This window comes from Halichondria panicea, chromosome 1 (assembly GCF_963675165.1).
Source record: "Halichondria panicea chromosome 1, odHalPani1.1, whole genome shotgun sequence".
NCBI lineage: Eukaryota > Metazoa > Porifera > Demospongiae > Suberitida > Halichondriidae > Halichondria > Halichondria panicea.
In genome coordinates, this window is record NC_087377.1 from 2,946,940 (window position 1) to 2,971,838 (window position 24,899).

General features: G+C 40.5%; 1 protein-coding gene and 1 long non-coding RNA gene across 2 annotated transcripts; one reads left to right on the plus strand and one right to left on the minus strand.

Moving 5' to 3' along the window:
- Positions 1–561: 561 nt before the first annotated feature.
- On the minus strand, positions 562–24,815 carry LOC135331612 (poly [ADP-ribose] polymerase tankyrase-1-like). The gene is made up of 8 exons (XM_064526840.1): positions 24,682–24,815; positions 19,660–19,868; positions 19,067–19,276; positions 12,044–12,148; positions 3,934–4,029; positions 2,578–2,688; positions 924–1,195; positions 562–860 (listed from the first exon to the last, which is right to left on the minus strand). Exons 1-7 carry the CDS (start codon positions 24,714–24,716, stop codon positions 1,095–1,097), a joined length of 867 nt encoding a protein of 288 aa, XP_064382910.1. The 5' UTR covers positions 24,717–24,815; the 3' UTR covers positions 562–860; positions 924–1,094.
- On the plus strand, positions 15,779–16,448 carry LOC135333384 (uncharacterized). Its single transcript, XR_010393851.1, has 2 exons — positions 15,779–16,080; positions 16,132–16,448. It is a non-coding gene; the product is annotated as an uncharacterized LOC135333384 (long non-coding RNA).
- Positions 24,816–24,899: the final 84 nt, after the last annotated feature.

The window sequence follows — 24,899 nt, forward strand, 5'->3', positions numbered from 1 at the left end:
GCGGAGAGGCAAACTTCTACAAAGAGGAATCATGCCACAGAAACTGAAAACCGATCAATTCGGAAAAAAACCAGTCTTGACAAGGATAAAACTGACAAACTTTACTGTTGTGTTATTGAAGAAGATATTGGCACTGGAAGAGAATGGCTACAATGTAGTTGCGAGAGATGGATCCATGAAGATTGCATCGATACGGACGATACGGACGATACGGACAATATACGGACAGTTATATTGGCAACAAACTTTGTCCTCTCTGCTAGAGTCAGCATGCATTTCTACTATGGTGTTACTATAGTATAATTATAGTATGCTATATACTCAGCCTATAATTTATGTACAGCTGTCAAATTTATTGTACTATGCGCGCGCTTTAAGGGACACGCCCATTTTCTGAAGTATTAAAAGAAAATTGCCAAGCCGAATAATCCAGGTTCCAGATAATTGATGGCCGGATAATCGAGGTTCTATACTGTATACTTTGTCATATTTCCCATGCACCTACTACACTTTTGCCATGTAGTCTAGTGGGGTTTAACTGTCATAAATTGGCACCTCAGGGCTACAAGGGAAAATATTGCTCATTTAATTGGCACCTCAAGCATAATCATGCAAAAAATATAATGGTGTTTTCGATGAATGAAGATGAATGCAATGTCTTGCATGAGAAATAAAATGTCATAAATGAAAACATAGAGACAGAGGGTGTATATAGTCTGTGGACTAGTTCATTAAAAATTCTGCTGTGTGAAGAGCTGCTTTAGAGACACTCTGCATGGTAGAGGGCTTGGGCTCAGGCTGAGCTTTTTCAGTGTTCACTAGCACTATAGTACTGACTGACTGCACGCACTGCACTAGGCCTGTTCAGCAAAGAAAAAGAAGCCATTTTAATAATAATATAGGCGTGGCTATTTTAAGCTTACCTTTGCTTGCCTACTAGCCTGGTATAGCTGAAGAGAGCTGGTCAGCCTGTCTAGAGCTAGCTGTATTGTTTCTTCTGGCTGGTTGCTGCACAGTAGGAGGGAGGGGCTGACTAATTGAATAGAGAGGGGGAGTGGCTCTGTACCGGTCGCTTGGAGGGAGGGGCTGGCTGCTCATATTTTGTCCAGGCTGCGCAAGATTTGAGTGTGGACAGGAGCCTTGGTGTGGACGAGCTCTCTTTTCCTAGTTGTCTTCTTTTTTGAATATAGTGTTGCTATAATTATGTGGTAGTCATGCAGCTTATATAGGATGGATGCATAGCAACCAGCCAGCCAATCAGATGGGACATATATCAATTAATGCACAGTGCCTCGGAGTTTATAACAGTAAACCACACCTCTCACTCGGGCTACGCCCTCGTGGTCGGGAGGTTTACAGTCATAAACCCCTCTACACTGTACATTAACTATACTTACATTCCACCTCTAAATACAATTTATTTGGGTCACTATAATATAGAACGCTGTAATTGTATATACAGCAAACACTTGTCCTATACATATGTAATACATATACTCTACCGAGATTACGCCCACGTCCGAATTTATGCCCACCCCCACTTTTGAGTGAAAGTTCCTGCATAAGGCTATATTAGTAATTTGCCTCGAGAATATACGCCCACCAGAAAGTGATGCATTTTTTAGCTCTGAATATAGCTAAATATAGATACAGCTAGATCTTATTTGCAAGTATATAAGAGACAAAGACAATCTTCTCTGTATCTCTGTTGAAGACCTGACAGTGACAAGGAACAACCTTCTGATGCAGAATCTTGACTCTATACCTAGCTACTTTACCCATGCAATACAATTGTTGTAATGCTGATTGTATTTCAAGAGCTGACAGGCCTCAGACGCAGACAGAAAAGAATAGTTTCTTAATGAATGGCTTAATTTCGAGGCAAACACATACATATAGCCAGCATTCATGACTGCATGTATAGAGCTAGGAGGTGAAATGTATATTACTAGAAATACCATACCTATTCTACAAAACTATTTTGTTTTCGAAATTAAGCCCATCCCATCTGTAGCAGCTTTGTAGCATGCAATTGGGGTGGGCGTAATCTCGGTAGAGTACGGTATACGCATATCATAGGAAACGGCATGGCTATAGCTCATTGTGTGCCAATTAAGTTTAACTGCATGAGTATATGTTTGTATAAAATAGGTATGGTATTTCTAGTAATCAGTGGCGTAGGCAGAGGGGGGCTGACGGGGCTAGAGCCCCCCCTTTTGTGTTTCATTAACTCCAAACCAGCTTGATCTGTCAATCTATTTTGCACTGTACTGCATGCGTAGTTACTAGAATGATGTCATTCAATGGAAATGTGAGCAGGGCCATCTACATGTGCATGCTTACTGCCATAGATATGTTACTGCTGATGAAAAGTGATGACTTTTTTTTTAGGTAAAATTTCAAGCTATTCAAGAAGGCCCTGCTCAATGGATTTGAGCCCTGCCCTTCCCAAAATCCTGGCTACGCCACTGGTAATATATAAATTTCACTTCCTAGCTCTATTATGTCAGTGATAACTGTCAATCTATACATGCAGTCATGAATGCTGGCTATGCATGTATATAAGTGCACACATACCTGGTTCAGGAGTGGAGATTTTAGGGAAAGACTGGAGATAGCCAATAACGTTAGTGTACTTCCACTGTAATGCCCTGTCAAGAGGAGTCTTGTCATCATCATCAGTCACATCTGGACAGGTGAGGGACAGAGATCTTGTAGTAGTACTGACAGCATTGACATTGGTCAATAAGTACAATCATGCAGATACATTCGTGCACAGTACAGGATTTATTATCAGAGGTATCAATATACGTCACCAATGATATTCATAGTGGCCGTACTGCAGAGCGAATTTATAGCTCAGCTATGTCATCGTCTAAGAATTATACTCTTCAGTTCCCAGAATGAAAAAGAGTGGGTAATGATCGACCATGATTGTTGTTAAAAACGATCGATGCCAAAAGTTCAAGTCTAAAATTAATGACCGTCTGCAGAGCCTTGCAGCTCTCTTTTCACTCTTGCAGCTACCAATAGCTAGCGTTCTAGTGCAGAGCTAACTACTAAGTAGAGTAGCAACATTCGGTAAACAAGTTTGGCTATACGTGCTCTTCTGAAAGGCTGCAATGGCATTCCAAGTAAGCAAAACTAGGCATAACTCGAGAACGAAGCATTATTTTGCAAATCCACAAATGAAAATCCAATTACTAGAAGCCTATAGAAACTCAGTTCATTGATCCTTGAGCAGCTGTAGCAGTCTACACAGACAGACATACGACACAGATAGACAGACACACACACAAACACACTACCGTATATATGCCTCGCTTGCGCATGCGCACCGAGGCATTATTAAAGAGGACGTTATTATTAATATGTTGGCTTCGTGACCAACCTCGTTTGTTATAATTATACCCATGCAGGAATTCAACCTAAAGCACCACCAACATTAGCTTACATTGTTTTATAAGAAGCTGCATGGATGATAAATATAAGCTATATATATTATATATATATATAACGGAACTCTTGGAGCTCGTATGCATGCATGGCTCCCTTTCAAGGTGAGAAAGCTTATGGAACTACTTGTATACTTGTAGAAGAGGAGTTTACCTTCATGTACAAACTTAAAACAAGCTTTAGACGCCTAGCTATAGTGCAGTTGAGGTTATAATTATATAACGCTAGCTAGGTGCAAACCCCGGTTGATAATTGATAACTTTTGCTATATAGAAACTGTTAGTTTTTGTCGCATTGCAACCGTTGAGCAGTTATATACAGCTGAAACAGACACACACACACACACACAGAGTCAGCTGTACCATATCCCTCTGCAGCTATACGCCTCGAGGCATAACAACAACAGTTATTTAATAATAGATAATCTATATATTCATGAGTTGTCTAATGAAACAGTATACATGCACATTGACTCACCAACATCACATTTGCATTTCTCCACTAAGTACTTCACAACTAGTAGGCTTTCTCCTTCATTAGGATTGTTCATGAATGGTGCTTGGTTAACCACGTCTGTGTGTGGTGATACCTCAATGGTCAATTATTAAGTGAGATACGTTATTATAGAATAGACTCAGAATTGTGGGACAATAAAGCAACCCTATAATTATATACACATACAAATTAATAATGGAATTAGTTCTATAAACACTGTTTGGTATGGGATTTCTAGTGACAAGTTAACTTCAGCCATCCATTGAGCACTCACACCGATGCATTAACTCATATATTATTGGCCAACAGTCTGCCCTAAGACACCAAATTGTAAGACAGGAAGTGCTACAAGTTTCCTCATGAATATATTCTTTGTTTCTGATAAAAATAAAGGTTTTTAGAGCTATCTAAGTTGAAATATGTAATAAAAACAGGATAAACACTTTATATAATTATTATGAATTTTGGTTAAACTATATAGCATAAAGTTGTTAAAATAATGATTGCGGAAAGTTCGAATTTTTGAGCAAGCTGTTCACCATCGACGTAGCAAGCTAAAAATAATTATTGATTGAACAATTAGGAAGGATCTGAATAACAACATATTCAAGGTAAATGCCTTACAAATGAATGCATGGTGTTTGCAAAGCAGTTACACAAACTTCGACATAAATACACAACTTGGCAATAGCATAGAACACATCATGAATGACTTCAAGCCTTCTAGCTTGCTGCTAAGCATGCATGCACATGAATCAGATGCACTAGTTGATACTTTAGGCAGTCACTGGTCCCTTTCACATCTGGAGATATGCAGCCATGAGTTCCACCAACCACACAGAGACTATTCAGAATGAGCTATCTTTGAATTTTTACGCAAGCTGTTCACACTATCTCAATCCATGCTGAGTCAATACATTCCATATTGAACTAATTTGTCACCTAGTAACAAGTTCTAAATGGTCTGTGTTATAATTATGAGCTTTGGAAATTCAGAAAAAATCACCCTTCACTACAATCTGGCAGAGGGTGCATGTCATCATTATGAATCTCATTATATAATTACGAAACAATGTTTTTGTGATGTCATCCTTATGAATACCATTAAAATACTTGTGGTATGTATTTCCTGTCTTGTCTTGCAAACACTGATAAGTTGGGGGTCTTAGGGCAGACTGCAAGCGGAAGTTTGAGAAGCTCATGCAGGTAGCTGAGGCAAAGCCGAGTGCTACATGATGCTTCGAGAATGCCAATAATATTCATAGAGCACGAGTGTGAAACGGTACGTTAACTGGTTTGTAGTTTGTATCTGCTTATATCCCGTTGCTACGTTGTTGCCAAGTGCAATATGCAGCATAATGCACTGCTGAAAGTCATAATGCACTGACCGCAAAGTCATAATGCACTAACCACAAAACGCCCCTCTGGCATTAAAAAATTAATTGTATCATGAGAAATAACAAGTATCAAAGTAAGTCCAGCCATGCAGGAATGTTCAGCACTGCTGGAGTTTCTGGAGTTTATTCTTTGCAACCATGCAGGTTTTAAAATTATCCAAGGTTTTGTGAAGATTCTGTGTTCCTAGGCCTAGTTCTCGACTTCGTGATGCATGTCAAATAGCACTAGAAGTGGCTCTTTTAGCTGGGGGCTTGAGCTGTTTTGCAGTGTAGAGGCGAGCTTCTTTGGCTTGGTTGTGATGCCGAGGATAGTGGAGGGCTGTTCAAGCATACACTGAGTAGTGGCGTATCCAGCTAGGGGCTCAGGGTGCTCAAGCACCCCCCTAAGCTAAACATTAATTACTGCAACTTACTGGATAGCTGGGAGCTGAGCCTGAGCTTGCACTACAGAGCTAGCTAGAGCTCGCAGAAGAGTTTTTATACTGTTAGAGACCACACCCTTTAGATACCATATAGCGTGTAATTTTCGTGGGGCAAAATATTCGTGGTTTCATGGTTGAATGTCTGACCACGAATATTTTACCCACGAATGAAGCGACCTTGCCTACCTTTACCTGCAGTGCAAGCTCCAACCACGAAAATATTACCCACGAAATGTCTCAATATTGCTGAACCACGAATATTTTGTCCCCCGAAAATTACCCGCTATACGGTATCCAAGTTTCCTGGGCATGCGTACTGTGACTTATTAATGCCACAAAATAGTCTGCATCAGGAGGTTGTTCCTTGTCACTGTCAGTGTCTATATAATTCAGAAAGTACCAGCAGAGGACTAGAAACTAGACTACCAGGTAGAGGACAAAGAATTTTGTTTTTGATACAGATTTTCTTGGTGATATACATGGTATATCAGTAATTATTGTGCACTCTGCCTGTCACTAGCTGCTCAGCAGAGAAGCCGTCTTTCAGTGGTCTGAAGAGAATAAAGACAGCAGTACAATCACACACAGAACGATCGACTAACTAGACTAACTTCTACACATATACACCATAACATACCTGTAGATAGTGATATAGCTATAGAGATGAGTCAGTTGTAGCATATAATACTCTATCTATGGTTGTAGGCAATGCATGGTATCATTGTGACCGTTCTTTATCAAGGTGTATCCCCTGTTATGTGCAGTAGAGGTGGGTGTGGCTTCCAGTGCGTGGGCGGGTCTCAAAAAAATTTCGCGCTTTTGCGCGACCTGAGCACCCTCCTATTGATATTCCTAGAAACGCCACTGCATGGAGTAGTGGGGTGGGGCTGTTTCTTCACAGCAGTAGTAAGTAGGGTGGGGCTGTTTCTTTGCAGCAGTAGTGGGGGTGGGGCTGTTTTGCAGTGGTTTCAGCGTTGGAACTCCAATAATTTTGTGTCAAGCCATTCGCCGGTCATGCCAATCTTATACGCTGCATATACTGACGTCTAGAAGAAATAAAAGATGGAGCTGTGTCTAGAGTTGTCTTTGTCATCTTTTTTGTGCAGTTTATATTGTGTTACTAAAGATAGTGTTATGTTTGTATGCCTTTGGGATATAAACTAGTTATAACACGTGCACTCGGGATGCATGGCATATATTGCACTCAGCCCTCGTGCTTCAGTGCAATATATTCCATACATCCCTTGTGCCCGTGTTAGAACTATAACTTGCAGCTACCAATAGCTATATCGCTCTAGTGTAGAGCTAACTATACAGTAGTATATAGTAACCTTGATTTGATTTTGGAGAGGCAAACTATATTATAGCCTTTACTCGAGAAAAAAACATTTGTGTGCAAGATAAATACTGCTAGAAGCTTTAAGTTATAGATCACTGTAAATTCAGTAATACATTGCAACAATGGAGCAGCTATCAATGTTTCGAGAACTTCCACCATTATACAGCTAAAAATAATTATTTTTACCACCAACTGTGCTCTAACTATCCTCTAACTACCTCAGCCGTTCTCTCTACCAAACCGTGCTTTTTATTCCAACTACAGAATAATAGACCACGGTCACTATACAGTTGGCATTTGCATGTTATGCCTCAGTGCGCATGCGCATGCAAGCGAGGTATATGGTGGTGTGTTTGTGTGTCTGTGTGTCAGTGTGTGTGTGTGTGTGTGTAGCGGACTGCAACATATGCCCAAGGATCAATGAAGTGCAAGTACTAGTTTCATGGGTTTACTTGGATTTTAATTCACAAAATAATGCTTCGTTCAGAATCTCAAGTTATGCCTACTTGGAATGCTGCTTTGCAGCCTTTTTAGAAGAGTGCGTAGCAAAACTTGTTCACTGAGTGTTGTTACTCTACTTAGTAGTTAGCTCTGCACTAAAATGCTAGCTATTGGTAGCTGCAAGAGTGAGAAGAGAGCTATACAATGCTCTGCTGATGCAGCCATCAATTTTAGACTTGAACTTTTGGCATCGATCGTTTTTAACAACAATCGTAGTCTATCATTACCATGAACTCTTCGAGTTTCCCTGCATGTGATTCTGGATTCTGCCTGCATGCAGCAATAATTATAGTCATATTTACTACAAGTGCAAAAAAAATTTTTGAAAAAATGGGGAAGAGTAGGGTTGGAAGAGCATGTGCATTGAAATAACAAACAGTTTGAAAACAAGATTGTGGATTGGTATAGTCTTTGCATGCTCCAACTAGTTGGGAGTGGGGCTCAATCTTTACGATCTTTAACAGTTGGGTCCAGCACTACTTTTCGTTCACCTTTTTCTTTATGCGAGGCGCTCGATCCCCTATTTGACCATCAACTTGCTGTGTTTCGATACAATAATAATGCATTTGAATGAGACTTTTCTTTCCACCAGGGAGGACCAGCACCGAAACACATGGTGTATATAATTACAGGAGTGCATGAATAGCACTCCTGAATTTGAGATTCTACAGATGAGCCCTGCCCACCAAAACTCGAAGTAGTGCTGGACCCAACTGTTAAAGATCGTAAAGATTGAGCCCCACTCCCAACTAGTTGGAGCATGCAAAGACTATACCAACCCACATACTTCAATGCACATGCTCTTCCAACCCTACTCTTCCCCATTTTTTCAAAAATGTTTTTTGCACTTGTTTGCAAACTTTCTTCACTGCATGCATGCATAGAGTGGTCCTGGGAGGCCACATAACTAATCACGTTTTGTTAATGGGTGGTTTTTTTAGGGTTACCCATCTTGTGCACTCCCTTTTTGGTTTGAACAGCTTATCCAACATGCAACCATAGATATATCGTATATAGCGCGAAATTTTTGAGGCACTTATATTTCGTGGATTGGCCTCTAAAAGCATTTCGTTGCACAATGTTCGCGGAATGACTGCTTACCGGAAGCTACGCCTTTGCACGTTATAGCAGGTGATTCTAATTAAAGGAACAATTTTCATGGACTTAATTTTCGTGTATGATTGCTAACCCACGAAATCCGTAAAAATTAAGCCCCTCGAAAATTTCGCGCTATACATGCAGTAGTCTACTTCTCACAATTATTTTTTTCACAAATACACTTGTTTGTACACTTTTTTTTCTTATAGGTACCAGCACATAGATTCTATGGTGCTACCTAGATCAAATATCTTCAGTAGGTGGCATTACCATTGTACTATGATAAAAAAGAAAGCTGCTACAGCTAGATCTATAGCTAGCTAGCTGTAGGCTGATTGAATTTTTCTTTGCACTGTTGCAGTGTCTGTCATGATAATTATCATAAAGTTCTTGGTCTTGTATAATATAGATGCATGCAATAATCATAAGCCATATGATTATTGCATGCATCTCTGCAAGACCAAGAACTTTATGATAACTTAAATTTATGATAAGGGGCAGAATAAAAGCTGCTCAGATAAGAGCTTGTGTCAACTTAACTTGCATGCGAGGAGCTAGCCTAGCCTCCTTCACCGGCGCGGCCGTCTAAGAGTGATTCCCTGATGAAGTGCGGCCTGAGATCGAGGCTATAGCAAGGCATTAACTGGAGCGGTAAGAATCGACAGTGCAAAACAGTACTGTTGCTATAGATCTCAAGTGGTTGCTAAGATAAGAGGGGTGTGGCCATGCTTTCTGCTATGTCTGAGCATGCTCAGTAGGAAAACAATGGCGACCTCACCTCTGCACTCATTAAAGAGGGCGTAGCTTCCACCCTAGCAAAGTTAACTCGAGATTAGTTACTGCACTACCCAAGGCGACAGAGAACAGTACGGTGCCATTAGTTTGTCCTGTGGACCTACAGTTCTCTAGATTATCTCACTGAAGAACGTGAGAGGAAGATGAAGAAAAAGTTGTTGTTTTTTTTGTTTTGCTGTTCTTATAACTTTTTTGTACAATGTTCAATTCAGTTCATATTTCACACAAATGTCACAAATGATATGGGCAACAGATATATAAACTCAAAATAACTGTGTCTTGTGTCTTAGGTGAGATCCAGAGGGGGCCTTTTGCTGCTTTCGACCCAACCTACTCAGTATTAGCACTACCGTGCTAATGATTCGTGAGCCTGGAAATTTTATTGCTTTTTTGATGCCCACTAACTACTTCCTGTATAGCTTCCTCAGTAAAATTGTGCTGAGCTGACACACCCTTTTACATTGAAAATCAATGCATTTTGCAAGCCTTTTCTAAATTCAATGATGTTAATTAGCCCCAAAAAAATGGTGATGATGTCGTGACACTTTTTAGTATGAGACGCAAAACCGGTAATGAAGACGCCAAGATCAAGCTTCAAAAACGAGGCTAGATGAACATCTCCTAGCTAGGTACTATAGTATCCATAGGGGGAAGAGTATTCTTGAGATACACAACTCTGGGCCTGGGTCAGGAACTGATAACATTCATTACCAACATTTAATGTAGATGATGTAGATTATGTAGTGTTAATGAGATACATAAACATTATTAATTTCAATTGATGTCTGTGTCAAGGTACTTGCTTAGCTAGCTGCTGAAACTATTGTACAGAATCTTTAGCAACAAATGTGGTGGACTTGGGCCCTAAAAAAGATAGAGTAGGTTGTCATGATTATATTTCCAGCGGGGGAAGTGAATATGTGCAAAACTGCCTTAGCTATACTGGATTCTTTAGCTCTGACAGCCCACTCTAGAGGTAGGCTATGCTGTGTATCTCAAAAATACAGTAACTCCTATACTCTTCCCCCGCTGGATACTAGCTAGTACATATAGCAATGATAAGTTCATCTAGCCTTGTTTTTTTGAAGCTTGATCTTAGCATCTTCATGACCGCATTTGTAGTTCTATAAAATGTGCAGAAAATTACCAACAAAAAAGATCTCACTAAAGGAACCTAAAAATATAAAAAAAATGCCATGATGTCATCACCATTTTTGGGGCTAATTAGCATAATTGAATTAGTTGTTTGGAAAAAGAAAACATTGAGCTTTATTTTGGATCATTTTGATGCAGCATACATTGTATTATTGCAACTAATACAGCAGTATGAACATATATTGTTAAATTTTGATATTTACAGCCAGACCCGGGCCTTAACTACCCATGCATGCAGAGAATATAGCCTACCTCTGTGAGAAAAGAGCACATGTAGCCCGTAAACTATAAGGATCTAGAACATTCTAGAATGTGTGTAGGCGTATAGGTATAATTATGTATGATTTGTGCCATGTGCTGTTAGTATCTCCATTTTATTCCTTTTTGTCAAGCTGAGCTAGCTGTTGATCTAAATTCCGTTGCTAATCGCTATTACCTGTATATGGCTGCGCCAACAACCTCTATATATATAGAGTGGCTGCATGTCAGAGCTAAAGAAGCCAGCATTAGCTATGCTGGTTTGCACATTTTGACTTCCTATGGAAACATAATCATGACAACCTACTCTATCTTACGCGAGCTTAAACAATTTGACAATGTTTAAGCCCGCCACTTTTGAGATATTGTACAATAGTTTCAGCTAGTAAAGATTTTAATCGTTTGTCTCTGTCATTTTGTAGTGATACAGAGTACCACAGTGTTGCTGCTGCCCTTCTCCACTACCACCGTCCTATCAACAGGTAAACACACTGACACATGACATCACTTGCAACGAATAACATATAATGTTCATGATGAACTCATTAACGCTATACTTGTTGCATTTTGAGTGGGCAGATCAAAGGAAACACTGTGCCATATGGCACAGGTCAAGCCTTGAACTGTGATCTAGATACTGGCACAGTGTGGCTGAAGTTACCTAAAGCCCACCCTCCACCGAGTAACCTGAAACGGTCCCTTTTATAGTATAACACTGTCAACAGATTCAGTGGTAGGCAAAAAACGTTTTTCATGCGTCTGGGTGCATTCCACAGCCACCACAAGTAGTTGAAACTAGTTGTCCTATAAAAGGAGTGATGTGTACACGGAAAGGAATGCACAAGGAATGCAACAAATCAGTTGTTACACAGCTCACTACTGAGCCAATATATCCCATGTGGCACTCGTGCATGTGTCACAACTATAACATAATCTATACAATAAATGTTGCAATTAATGCTATCAGTGCTGGCATGGCAGGAGTCGCATCTCAATGACCCAGGCCTTACATATACATGTATGGAGATATATAGTCATGAGTGCTGTCTGGTGTTCGTGGGGGGGGGGGCTTGTGATGCATTGTCTATATATATAAAAGAAGCCAATTCGATTGTATAATCACTCACCATAATTATCCACCTTGCATACTTTCTTTAATAAATCCATAACTTGTAGACTTCCTCCCTCACAAGCATTGTGCAGTGGTGTTTGGTTGTACTTACCCCTCGCATCTGTGTGTGGTGATATACCTCAGTGAAGTGATGACATGCACAATGACAACAAAAGAGTGGTTTGTAGTTTAACTTACTGAATCTTTATTCAATATGCAGCCTATATAAAATATTCCATTTGACAATCATAAATATTATGTATATAGTTAAGAAACAAGCATTTCCATACTCTAATTATGCTTCGGTGCATGCGCATGCATGCGCAAGCGAGGTATACGGTATATAGTGTGTGTGTGTGTGTGTGTATAGACTGCTACAGCTGCTCAAGGATCAATAACATGCAAGTAAGAGTTTCTATATATAGGCTTCTAGTCATGTTTACTTGGATCTTAATTCGTGGATTTGCAAAATAATGCTTCGTTCTCGAGTTATGCCTATAGTTTTGCTTGAATGCATGGAATGCCATTGCAGCCTCTTCAGAAGAGCACGTAGCCAAACTTGTCCAGGGAGTGTTGCTACTCTACTTAGTAGTTACCTCTGCACTAGAACGTTAGTTATATTGGTATATATAGCTGCAACAGTAAGAAGAGAGCTGCAAGCATTAATCTTTGGCTTGAACTTTTGGTATCTATCGTTTTAAACAACAATCATGGTGATTCTTTTAACTTTTGGTATATCTATATCGTTCAATCATGGTGATTCTGGATTCTTTCAATACATAATGTGTGTATAAATGCTATTACAGTGGAACCTCCATTAACGACCACCTCCAAAGAGCAACCACACACTATATATTGGCCAAGAGCTCAGGTCTGGATTGAATTAAACCGCATGCATGACTTCAATGTATAAAGCAACCTCTCAGGAGCGACCACCTCTCTACTCCGTATAACGAGCAGCTTTCTAGTCCCCATGCAACTAGCTTTAGCAATGGAAAATAACCTCCCAGAATGGACAGCCCACACCCAGAATTAGCAGAAAATTATTGCTGAGATAGCATTATTTTGCACAATCGTTAAAACCTGGCTGTAGCTTGTCTCTCTATATATATACAGCCTTTTCAAAGATTGTATGAGCTAAAGAATTTAAGCAGTTAGCAAAGCCCCAAGATTCATTTGCAGCAAGAAATGACTCATAGAAAATACGTAGCTGGCAATCAAAACCTCCCAAGGAAGACCACCTCTCTATAACGGCCAAAAGGCTGTTCCCCTAATGGTGTCCGTTTTATGGAGGTTTCACTGTATATAGTAGCTTTATGTTATGTAGCTTTGGCACCTCCACTGAGGCGTCAGCACCTGCAGTGCTTTCATTATGGTCAGTATAATTATCCCAGCTGCATGGATGAGATAGTATAGTGACCGGCTGAGTAGGCAAGTTTTTTTTTGTCTATCCATTAATTGGTGTACAGTATAGAACCTCGATAATCCGGCTTGACAATTTTCTTTGGGCATGTCTCTTAAAATATGTGCATGCGCATTGCAGCTGCTACTATGAAAACAGGCCTGCTTATCTTCTGCAGATGCTTGACAACCATGCATGCATGTGGCACTGCTGTTAAAGGCGTGGTTTCCATTAGATTGTCCGGTTATCTGACCTGCCTCTGCATGTTACCATGCAAATTTTTCCGTATTATTTGATTTTCAGTATAAACAATGTGAAAAGGAGTACAAAAACATGTTTCCCTTATAATGCCATGCCCCTTCAATAAAGGGGCGTGGCCAGCGATATACTTGGCTTGGTTTTACAAGATATATCAGTACAAACTCACCACCAGATATATTATAGCTATATAGGGCATGGAGTTACTACAGCTGTATATATAGGGATGCTACTACACTTCAACGTCAACATAAGGCCAGTTAACTTATTCTGTATGCTCACAAAAGCAGTGGCGTAGCCAGGGGGTGGCAAAGGGGGAAAATGCCCCCCTTTTTCTGGATCTCTACTATACTCTGCTCAAGTTATTGTATCTGATTATCTTGCTGAGCACTCCCTTTCTTCGGAATCTTGCTGGCTAGTATAGGCAAGCAAAACGATTTAGTCTCTAAACAGTGAGCTATTCTGGTCTAAATCTATAGACAGTTCTTGTTCTTTGCTAAACCATAGATAGAAGAGGAAGAGGGATTGGTAACAGAAGTACCCTCGTGTAACATCCACTTTACCCGCGGTTTAATCGAGGCTGTGTCAACAAGCTAAAGCTGTAGATGGGCTAGGGCAAGCTGATTGCCTATTTCTACACACACTGCATAATATACCACAAGCATAATGCTCAGTCTGTGCAACTCACTCATATTTATACAAGACTATAAATAGCAGCTGTTCGCCTAAAACTTTAATTACTGGAATGTCCCTTTTTACTGGGTGTGATCAGTCAATTAGCAAGTACAACACGTGGCCAGACTGGGCATGTTATAAATTACTGAAAAAGATAATGTCTCGAGAAAACACAATTTTCTTATTTTGAGCGAGTAAATAGCCTCGTTTATAGGGCGTAACACAGATAGTTTTCGAGGTTTTACTGCAGATTCAATGGAAAATGATCACGTGAACTGCTTCCGTTACCAATCCCTCTTACTCTTAATTCTATCTATGGCTAAACTAGCTTCTTCTAAAACATCAGGCCACACCCAACTAAATAGAGAAGTCAATTGTGACGTCATAATTAAGAGGTGTGGCTTCCAGTCAAAATTTCGGCGCTGCTGTGCGGATGATAAGTTTTGCCCCTTCTTCCAAAAAATCCTGGCTACACTCCTTAAAAGGTCACATCTAGTCTTCTAAATCTACATGCAGTTAAATAGTTATACATGCATGAAGGCACTGCCATGCAAAGTGTCCAGACAATCGAGGTTCCACTGTATTAAGTTTTACAACTTCTAGTGAGATATAGTGGCAGATTACCACATGACCTTTGAAACTCCATGAACCGCTGTAGTAGTGATGTAAAGTCTATAGGAAAGCTATAAGCACCAGGGGCGGATCCAAGAAAAATGAAAGGGGGGGGCTAGTAGAGAGGGGCAAAGCCCCGTACGAGGGTGGCGGAGCCACCCAGGGGGTGGGTGTGGGAGGGGGAGCATCCCCCTCCCGCCTCGCCGGAGGCGAAATTTTTTGCTTTTTTACAATTTGCTCACACTTTTACCTTTGAACTGTCATATTAATAAGTGAATACTGAATATGAAAAAGTTAATACAAAAAACTCGTTCTAATCAACAAAAGGATGTATACTGTAGATGTTACATCTACATTCATGCACTCTTGGTACATGAAAGAATCACAATGCCTACCCAGACTGCACTGAGAGTGAGAGGAGGTAAGGCTGCTTCCTTGCAACCAGCTAAAAAGTCTGAGATCTGCTCCATGTTGCAGCTGCTCAACAGCATGCACAATAGTAGCCTCGATCCCAGGCCGAGTTTTCGCTTTTATAACGGTTAGGCGAACAACTGGGCCTGGTACTAGTTGTCTGCGCATGCGTCAATCGTTCGTCAGATTCTGACGAATGGATATTCTCGTTCACTTTCGTGACATTTATATTCGTGTACTATCGTGTACTAGAAGTCAGTTCCCGTTTTATCATTATTGGAATCGATTGGAATGGCTCTTAGCTGAAGCTTCTCTCTTCTCTGAAGCTTATTCTGAAGACTGAACAACAAGGGAAGAGGTATAAAGCTTTGTCAAGCTTTATACTTATGTCAGATATTTTTGTGTGGGCCCTATGGCCGGCTATGCTATCAAGTCTTGTTCATGTTTGGCAAGAATGTAGGTAGACTATAGTTTCATCATTAATATGGTGGATCAAGTGAAGAGTGTGAGCTAGAGAACTTGGTGCTGCCATCATCAGCTCGTCGACAATGACACTATAACCGAGAAATTTAATATGTATAGATCTACACGTATTTAAAATGTCTACTTCTCTGTACAGGAGCAATGGCTAATATCCAGCTATCCCAACAGTGCTCCTCTTGGCTATACTAACGGACGAGACTGGACAGTTTGAGGTAAGGGTTTTACCGTCTTTGGTTTCTTTTAATATTGTCCTATACTCACAGACACAGGACTGGAGTATGACCTGCTCATTCGAGCGTTGCTGGGTAGCTCAGAGACATCAAGAGAATCTACGTTTTCTCAAGCAATGAGTTACGAGTTGGGGCCTGGAATCAGAGAAGTCCAGCAGCCTGCTAAATCTTTTTGAAACGTAATTTGAAGGCATTCAATCATCCTGAAGTTGCCCTGGGTCACTGTAATTGTGCTGCAGCACAACTGGCAACTCCCCAGGCCTTTGTGAAGCAGCTCCCTATGTGCATCTTTTGTGTACTCACTCTGTGCATTTTCTGTGTACAAATTTCGATTATTGATTTATTAAATATTTTTGCCAACCACAAATATACAATGAAAATTTGACGCATGCGCAGACAACTAGTACCAGGCCCAGTTGTTCGCCTAACCGTTATAAAAGCGAAAACTCGGCCTGGGATCGAGGCTAGCACAATAGCCTCCTTCACAAGGCCTAGGAAGAGAGGCCTGGGATATGATCGAGGCTACAAACATTGCACAAGGAGCTGACTCAGCAACAGCAATAGTTGACCTATGCACTTTTATATTAGTTCTAGCTTAGCTAGCTATATATAGCTATAGTATGTCCAGCTAGCTAGCCTACATCTTTTATACTCTTAGTAGCTAGACTTGGCTGTTGTCTAGCATCTCTTAAGTCAGTGAGTCTACATGCAGATGCATAAGTAACAAGGTTGGTGGCAAAATTGTTGTAACCTCAGACTAGCAATACATATAGGTAGTTTTTTCAAAAGGGGGGGGCTTCAGCCCCTCAAAATCACCCCTGGATCCGCCCCTGAGCACACAGAGGAACTATACTGAATGAGAGTTTCTTTGTTTGTCTTTAATTAAAGCACACTACACGTGTCATGATTGACTTGATGCGCATGCGCACACGCAAAGGCCATGCATGCAGGCTCTGATAAGAATTTGACCTCATTTCTTGACTTGGAAGATCTGGTCTCACTCTGCATTGCAATGCATATAGAGAATGGACTAGCTATTCCCAGTGTATGTTTAAAACAGGTTTTAGACAGGACTTGTATATTTCATGTGTTTAGAATTATAAAAGCTTCTTTTGAGAGCTTCCCCAATTCCTGCAACTGTTTTCTCACTAGCACTATAACTATAGCTAGTGCTCTACTCCAGGTAACGTAAGTTCAGTGAAAGTTTTAGAGTAAAAAGAGATTCAATGCTGCACAGTATATCTAACTTGAATAGCTTTATCTGCCAGTGTTTAACCCTTTCCCCGTTTTAATTAAAACAAGAAAATACAGAATATATAACAATTTTCTTTAAAAATTCATATATCATGAACCATACATTGAAATGACTTGTATAACTATTTCCTACAGGTAGCGCAGACCCCAGAGGTATCTTGACACCATCTTCGTTACCTAGCAACTGACCACCCCACTAATTAGCTATTGTTTACAAACATTCACAATTATGTACACAAATAATATTGTATGAGGGCACAAAGTGGCTAAAGACACTAAATAAGTGTTCGCAATGTTCTCACGGTGACATGGTTCAATCAGGATCTGCATAAAGTTATCTGTGAGGTCGTACCAGCAGACGCCCTTTTCCCGGGAAATGTTTTCTTCACCTACACACAGGTTTACAAGTTCAATGGTGGCAAGAGCTTCTTCCTCAGGCCTTCAGGCTCTATATTCTTTAGCTTGAGGTAGCTTCTTATCTAGCTATGATCCCAGTCACTATTCTCTCACTCAATAAGGCCATAAGCATTGATATTCTCACTGTCTAGCTGCTCTAGAACCTCACTGAGGTTGTACTACGAAGATCTTGAAACATTATCAAACGGTCACTTTTCTTTCGACATTATTGTACCAAGCGTACCTCAAAGCAGCATATTAAAGATACCATGTGAAAGAGCAGCTCAATGCACATGTGCTGGTACCTACAGCATGCGCATAGCTCCAACACAGCGAATTTTTGAAAATTACCACTAGAGTGGCCGTCATATGACGGCTTCAACGGGGAAAGGGTTAAAATAGTGGTTCACGGTCAGTTTAGACTGGTAGTAAGCCTAGAAACACTAAATACCTGGGTTATTTATACAGATAGACAATAAGTTAAAACAACCACAAAGAACGTAATTATATTTACAATAGCACAAATGTTTCTTTAACCTATCTGTTTGTTAAAACAATTACAGGTAGTAATTTTGGCTTACGACATTTCATTTAACACCCACTTAGTTATTTCACCTTGGAAAAAATTATTTTAACAACACTTGTTGCATTTTGAGTGGGCAGATCAAAGGAAACACTGTGCCAATATCTGCCATATGGCCAGGTCAAGCCTGTATCTAGATACTGGCATAGTATGGCTGAAGTTACCTAAAGCCCACCCTCTACCCAGTAACCTGAAACGGTCCCTTTTATAGTATAACACTGTCAACAGATTCAGTGGTAGGCAAAAAACGTTTTTCATGCGTCTGGGTGCATTCCACAGCCACCACAAGTAGTTGAAACTAGTTGTCCTATAAAAGGAGTGATGTGTACACGGAAAGGAATGCACAAGGAATGCAACAAATCAGTTGTTACACAGCTCACTCTGCACACATTGGATATATTGGCTCAGTAGTGCCTTTGCCCTCGAGGCCTGCGGCCCTCGGGCCTAAGTCATTACTGAGCCAATATATCCCATGTGGCACTCGTGCATGTGTCACAACTATAACATAAATATGACTGAATTAACCGCTTGCTGTTATATTCACCACACATTTTTTATAGTGTTCGCCACTGCATGTGAGACATTAATTTTACATGATTAATATTTGGGGTTATAATTATAATTATAATTTCACCATAATAATTACCACACCCATTACGCAAGTGTTGTACTCAACTGATAATTATAATACAGTTGGCCAAGTAGTGAACACATAATAATAATTATTACACTTACTCTTGGGGTCAACATTGTGCTGCTCAACTAGTTCCTTCACCACATCCAGTTTGCTCCACTGACATGCTGCACACAGTAAATTGGCTTTGTCTTTATCATCACATGCACAGCCACGGCTCATAAGGTAGAGGGCAACATCCATACAGGCTTTATTATACAGATTATCCAGAGCTTTGTCCAGTGGTGACTGTCCCTTATTATCCCTCACATCTGTACAATCAAACACCATTGTTACACGGAATGTGATTTAGCAAGACTTTGTCTCTAATGAGCAGATACAGACAAACAGCAAGAGAGGAAAAATATACAGTGACTAAATAAAATGAAAGCACCGCGGGTGCTGATGCCTCGGTGGAGATGCCAAAGCTATATATACATAACATAAAGCTATATACTAATAGCTTTTATACACAGTCATAATTATGATGAACATTGCAATTTGCTGCATGCAAACTCAAAGAGTAGGTAATGATCGACCATGATTGTTCAGGCTTATAGGTTTGCAGGGGTGGCAAAATAACAGCTGAACAATTTTACTAAAAAAAAAAGTCAACTGTTATTTCATAGTAGAGTCATGTTGTCCATCCCAGCACCTTTATCAGTATGAGCTCCATGGGTAACAAGTGTTTTCACAATCTCAAGGTAGCCAATATAACAAGCTGTATGTAATGGAGGCCCCTTATCCGCCCACTCCTCACTCCAGTAGAACTGGTGGTTGGGGTCTGCCCCCTGTTTCAACAGGGATTTCACTTGGATGACATCATTATTGCTTACAGCCGTCCATAAGTCCTTGGCTTGAGCACTGTACAAATTAGATGATTGGAGGAAGGTCATGCATGCAGTCATACAGAGAATTACTTGATATATTTATATGCATGTATCAGGGGCGTAGGCAGGAATTCCAGAAAGGGGGGCTTATAGTCAGTGGTATATAATGCACCTAGTTCTGGTGCTAACCCATATATACGGCACGTAACGCCGAAATTGTTGAGGGTTAACCGGTTAACCGGAAGCCAAACCTCCTAATCAATTACCGTATAGCGGGTAATTTTCTGGGGACAAAATTTCGTGGTTCAGCAATAATTATTGAGACATTTCGTGGGTAATATTTTCGTGGTTGCTGCTTAGATTGTAGGGAAAGGTAGGCAAGGTCGCTTCATTCGTGGGTAAAATATTCGTGGTCAGACCTCCAGGAAGTCAGCTCTTATCTACCCTCGATTCCAGGCCGCGAAAATAAATGCGGCCTGGTATATACCTTAATTGTATATATGCGCATGCACGTACATTACCCCAAAAAGGGGGTAATCCGTGTATTTATGAATACTACTGTCAGTAAAATAAACCGTATTATCGTTCTGAAGTTGCAGTCCGTTTTACGTATATATATTAGTGCAAAGATGACTGATCGAGTTCTTACGCTTTTTATTGTATCAAGCCAAGTCTCTACCTAACGATACCCTACGCTGTATAAGGAATAGGAAAGGCATGGTGTGTTCCTGTGGGTCCACTGATGAGGCTGTGGTAATCTGGACCAGGCAAGTCTTCTGCTACCAAATCTTGCCTTTATGTTCGATAAGAAGTCATGCATTGCTGAAGATAAAGAAGCTTCTGAAAGCTTTTATAAACTTTAACTCGACACTCAGGAAGTTATTCACTCAAGATCTATTGATGTATTAAAGAGTCCACCACTCCTCTAATAGCTGGCATGCAGCTCTCTAGCTGTCTAAGAGGCCTTCTTAAACTGCCTCTTTGATAAACAGAGCTAAAAGAAGCAACACTGCTGCAGCATACCGTATATGCTTAATCAGGAGCCGCGGCTACTAAATGTTTCATTTTGCTGGAAGAGGAGGCTACAATTCAAGAGAGGCCACTGTTCAAGAGCGGCGTTTATTAGCTCCAGATAATTGATTTGTCATCAAAAGTTGTTTTCACCTGCATAAACTTGAACTCTGCCATGAGAAAGTCTTTGTGAAGCACTAACAAGCTGCTACTTGTAGCTACGTACATGTAGCTAGCTGCTAGTAATAAATTTTTTGCTGCCACGTGCAGAAATGCTAGAGTCAAAGTTCACTGAGGCTACTATTTGAGAGCGGCTACTAAATGTTTCATTTTGCTAGCAAGGGAGGCTACTATTTGAGTGCGGCCTTTATACAAGAGCGGCCTCTGATCGAGCATATACGGTAATTATTTTACTTTGATTAGTGTCTCTGAAAGACTCATACGTATTCTAACTTTGTCCGTTTTTTACAATTTGCATTATGAAATTGCTATTTCGCACATGCGCAACAAGGTATACCAGGCTGCCTTTCTCTTCGCGGCCTGGAATCGAGGCTAGCTCTTATCCTGCTAACAAATATTATTAGGAGTATTATAAACTACAGCTAGAGATAATAATTATAACGATGTATATAACTGTTATACAGGGGCAGATCCAGGACTTTTGGAATTATAGGGGGGGCAATTGAAAGAAACTTTTTTACTAAAAAAAAGGTCAACTGTTTTTTTAAAGCCAATCAGTGTAGCTTTTCTGGTCATGGGTTGATTGATAACTATATCAACAATATGACATACATTAGCAGCTCTTTTTGACTCTAGCTTGTAACTAACAAAAAGCTATAGCGATTTAGTGCAAGGCTATATATACTCAAGATTCTGAAGAGACTGCAACAGCCTTCAATGTGAGTCAAACTAAAGATAGTTTGCTAATCTACGAATCAAAATCCAAGGGAACGTGGCTAGACGCCTATAGAAGCTGTTAGTGTTCGTCACATTGCAACCGTTAAGCAGTTACAGCTGGAACACACACACATACACACATCACACACAGTCAGCTTTACCGTATCCCTTGTGCGGCTACGCCTCGAGGCATAATCACATTAATATTAGCTGCACCTCTAACCACAGAGCCCAGCTTGCTGCAGAGAAGAGCTGGGAAGCCAACAAATGCATAACCTATAAGTAAGGGCTATACAATCTGATTGGTGCTCAAGTGCATTACGCAGTGGGGTATAGGAAGCACAGGTGCTCAGGGTGCTGGAGCACCCCCTTATCTCAAGCTACCTTACCTACTTGCTCCATGAAGTTCAGCTAGCTAGCTTGTAGTCGAGCTATACTAGCTATAGTTACTGAGCTAGCTATACTAGCATAGTTACGTACCAGGGGCGTAGGCAGGAATTTGAGGAAGGGGGGGCTGAGCTGTTCGCGCCAGAAACTACTTGGCGCGGAGCGCCGAAAATTCCGGTGACCGGAAGCCACACCCCCTAATTAATGACTCATTGCGCATGTGCAAGAAATAGCCACACCTTGCTTCAATTAATAATACTGCTAAAGCTAGCTAGCTTAGTTGCACTAAAGAATCAAAGTTACTAGTATAGTATAGCTAGCTCTTGGACATGCTGTTTGTCTGCCACTAATCTATACCAGTAATTCCCAGGCTGAAGACTCATCAGAGAAGGTGGGGCTCTTAGTGTAGTTTTTGCAGAGAAAGGGGGGGCTCCAGCCCCCAAAGCCCTCCCCCTCCCTACGCCCCTGCGTACACAGTACAAAGGTCAGCTAGATGAACCACATCGTAGATACCGTATATGCTCGATCAGAGGCCGCTCTTGTATAAAGGCCGCACTCAAATAGTAGCCTCCCTTGCTAGCAAAATGAAACATTTAGTAGCCGCTCTCAAATAGTAGCCTCGGTGAACTTTGACTCTAGCATTTCTGCACGTGGCAGCCAAAAAAATTATTACTAGCAGCTAGCTACATGTACGTAGCTATGAGTAGCAGCTTGTTAGTGCTTCACAAAGACTTTCTCATGGCAGAGTTCAAGTTTATGCAGGTGAAAACAACTTTTGATGACAAACTAAATTATATGGAGCTAATAAACGCCGCTCTTGAACAGTGGCCTCTCTTGAATTGTAGCCTCCTCTTCCAGCAAAATGAAACATTTAGTAGCCGCGGCTCCTGATCAAGCATATACGGTATATCTTATAAAGAGCAAGCACATTGCACATATCAGTGGCGGATCTAGAAAAAGTGGTAGGTATATAGGTGCTGAGGAAGAGAGGTAAGGAGTATTTCGTGTGATAGCGTGATAAAATTGGGGTTACGCCCCTTTTGACGTCATTTCCGGTGGGTGCGGCATCAATGTGACAGTAATAATTTTGCAGAGCATGCACTCTGTATTTACTTGTCGAGTCTAGCTACTGCAGTGCAGCTTGTCGAGCTTTTATCGTAGCTTTTAAAAGACACTACTGTAATAGATAGGCCAACAGCTATACTTAGCTAGCTAGTATACCAAGTCTAAGGGTGACTTCCACAGCCAATGAGTGAGACACATGCAAAGATAATTATTTGTCCAAGGTCAGGAGGGTTGCTTGAGCACCCTCTGCTACCTGCTAGATCCGCCCCTGCATCTTTGAAACACAATCGAATCTGCAATGGCAAGTAAACAAGCAAGTCTCCTCTCATTTTTTGAAAAAGCTGACATAAATGGTAAGTTTCCATGAACAACAGCTACTAAAGAGGGTAGCTAGACTATAAATCAAGTGTAATTGGATCGTAAAATAGACATGCTGTCTAACTGCCAAATGTTCGTTTTCTTCACTGCGAAGATTGAAAACATTCCTCCGAAGTACAATGACACAATGTAGATTAAACAATCTTGTATATATTCATACCCACTTAACGTTGTACCTCCAGCCCACATTTAATTTTATTCATGGCTAACAGTTTACACAACTGCAAGTGTTAGTGATGTGGTGTAGAATGGAATGTGTGTGGGAGTTGCATAGTGTAATTATAAGGTCACTCAGTGTATTGAGCATCACCTATAGCTACACATGCATATATATTAATTAATTTGCTGACTCAACATGTAGGGCAATTACTATTACATAACAATCACGTGCTACGAATATCAGCAAAATATGTGTACATGTAGGTACACTGATGCTCATTGCAGTGACCTTATACCAGAACTAACAAGCTATAGATACATAGAAGTGATCTTGCAACTGTTGCCTGTTGTTTTTATTAGCCATAAATTATAGGACTTCATGTATCTGCGTAATTCCTGACTCAGTAAAAATTACCAATCAATTCTCCTGCATGTCGTACCTCCTCTGGATCATCCGTAACAAACCCTCCCACTAGAGGACAACCTATCGGACATTATAGCTATATATGGCACGGATTGAGAAACAACCTCCCACAAGCAGACCTTCTTGATTCCAGACAGAGGACAAGCTTCGTGCTCTACCCACTGACCAACTCTATGCAAAACTTCCTCTTATAGGTAGAGGTCGCTTGTAATGTATTGCTAATCACTGACATACTGCAAAGAATGCTTGATTTCAGCAAGTTCCTTAGGTTTTGAACTAAAAATAGGATCCGTAAGACAATACATGCATGAACATACTATCTATAATTCCTTGATATGGCTATAAATAGTAATTGAATAAACCTCCCACCGGAAGACAACCTTAGAAAAGAGGACAAAAGCTCTGCTCCCAAAGTGTCCTTTATTCGAAGGTTCCACTATAAATTATTTACTAGCCTCATCCAGCTAGCTCCATGCACAAGGTGCACTATATACCGTGCATGAGTATAGTCTACATGTTCACTCACTTTGAGTCTTCTTGTAATTGCAATTGTTCATCCATTGAAATTTAATTGTTCAAACATACAACAGTCCTTTGCTGGCTATGAAACATGGATCGATTGCTCTGAGGTGTCAATTCCGCCCCCTTTCTTGAACAAAATATTTTGCCACACCCTGATTCCAAGAATGCATATGTTGTAACAAGGGCGTATTTTGCCCTCTGTGGTCATCACTATGCTCTGAT

What these genes read in the sequence shown, in the direction of transcription:
- LOC135331612 (XM_064526840.1), bottom strand. Translation starts at nt 24,716, where the DNA reads ATGGATGAACAATTGCAATTACAAGAAGACTCAAA. An exon ending in ATGCAAGGTGGATAATTATG is followed by an intron (nt 4,030 to 12,043) that starts GTGAGTGATTAT and finishes CACCACACACAG; the next exon opens with ACGTGGTTAACCAAGCACCA. An exon ending in AATCTCCACTCCTGAACCAG is followed by an intron (nt 1,196 to 2,577) that starts GTATGTGTGCAC and finishes ACATAATTATAG; the next exon opens with CAACACTATATTCAAAAAAG.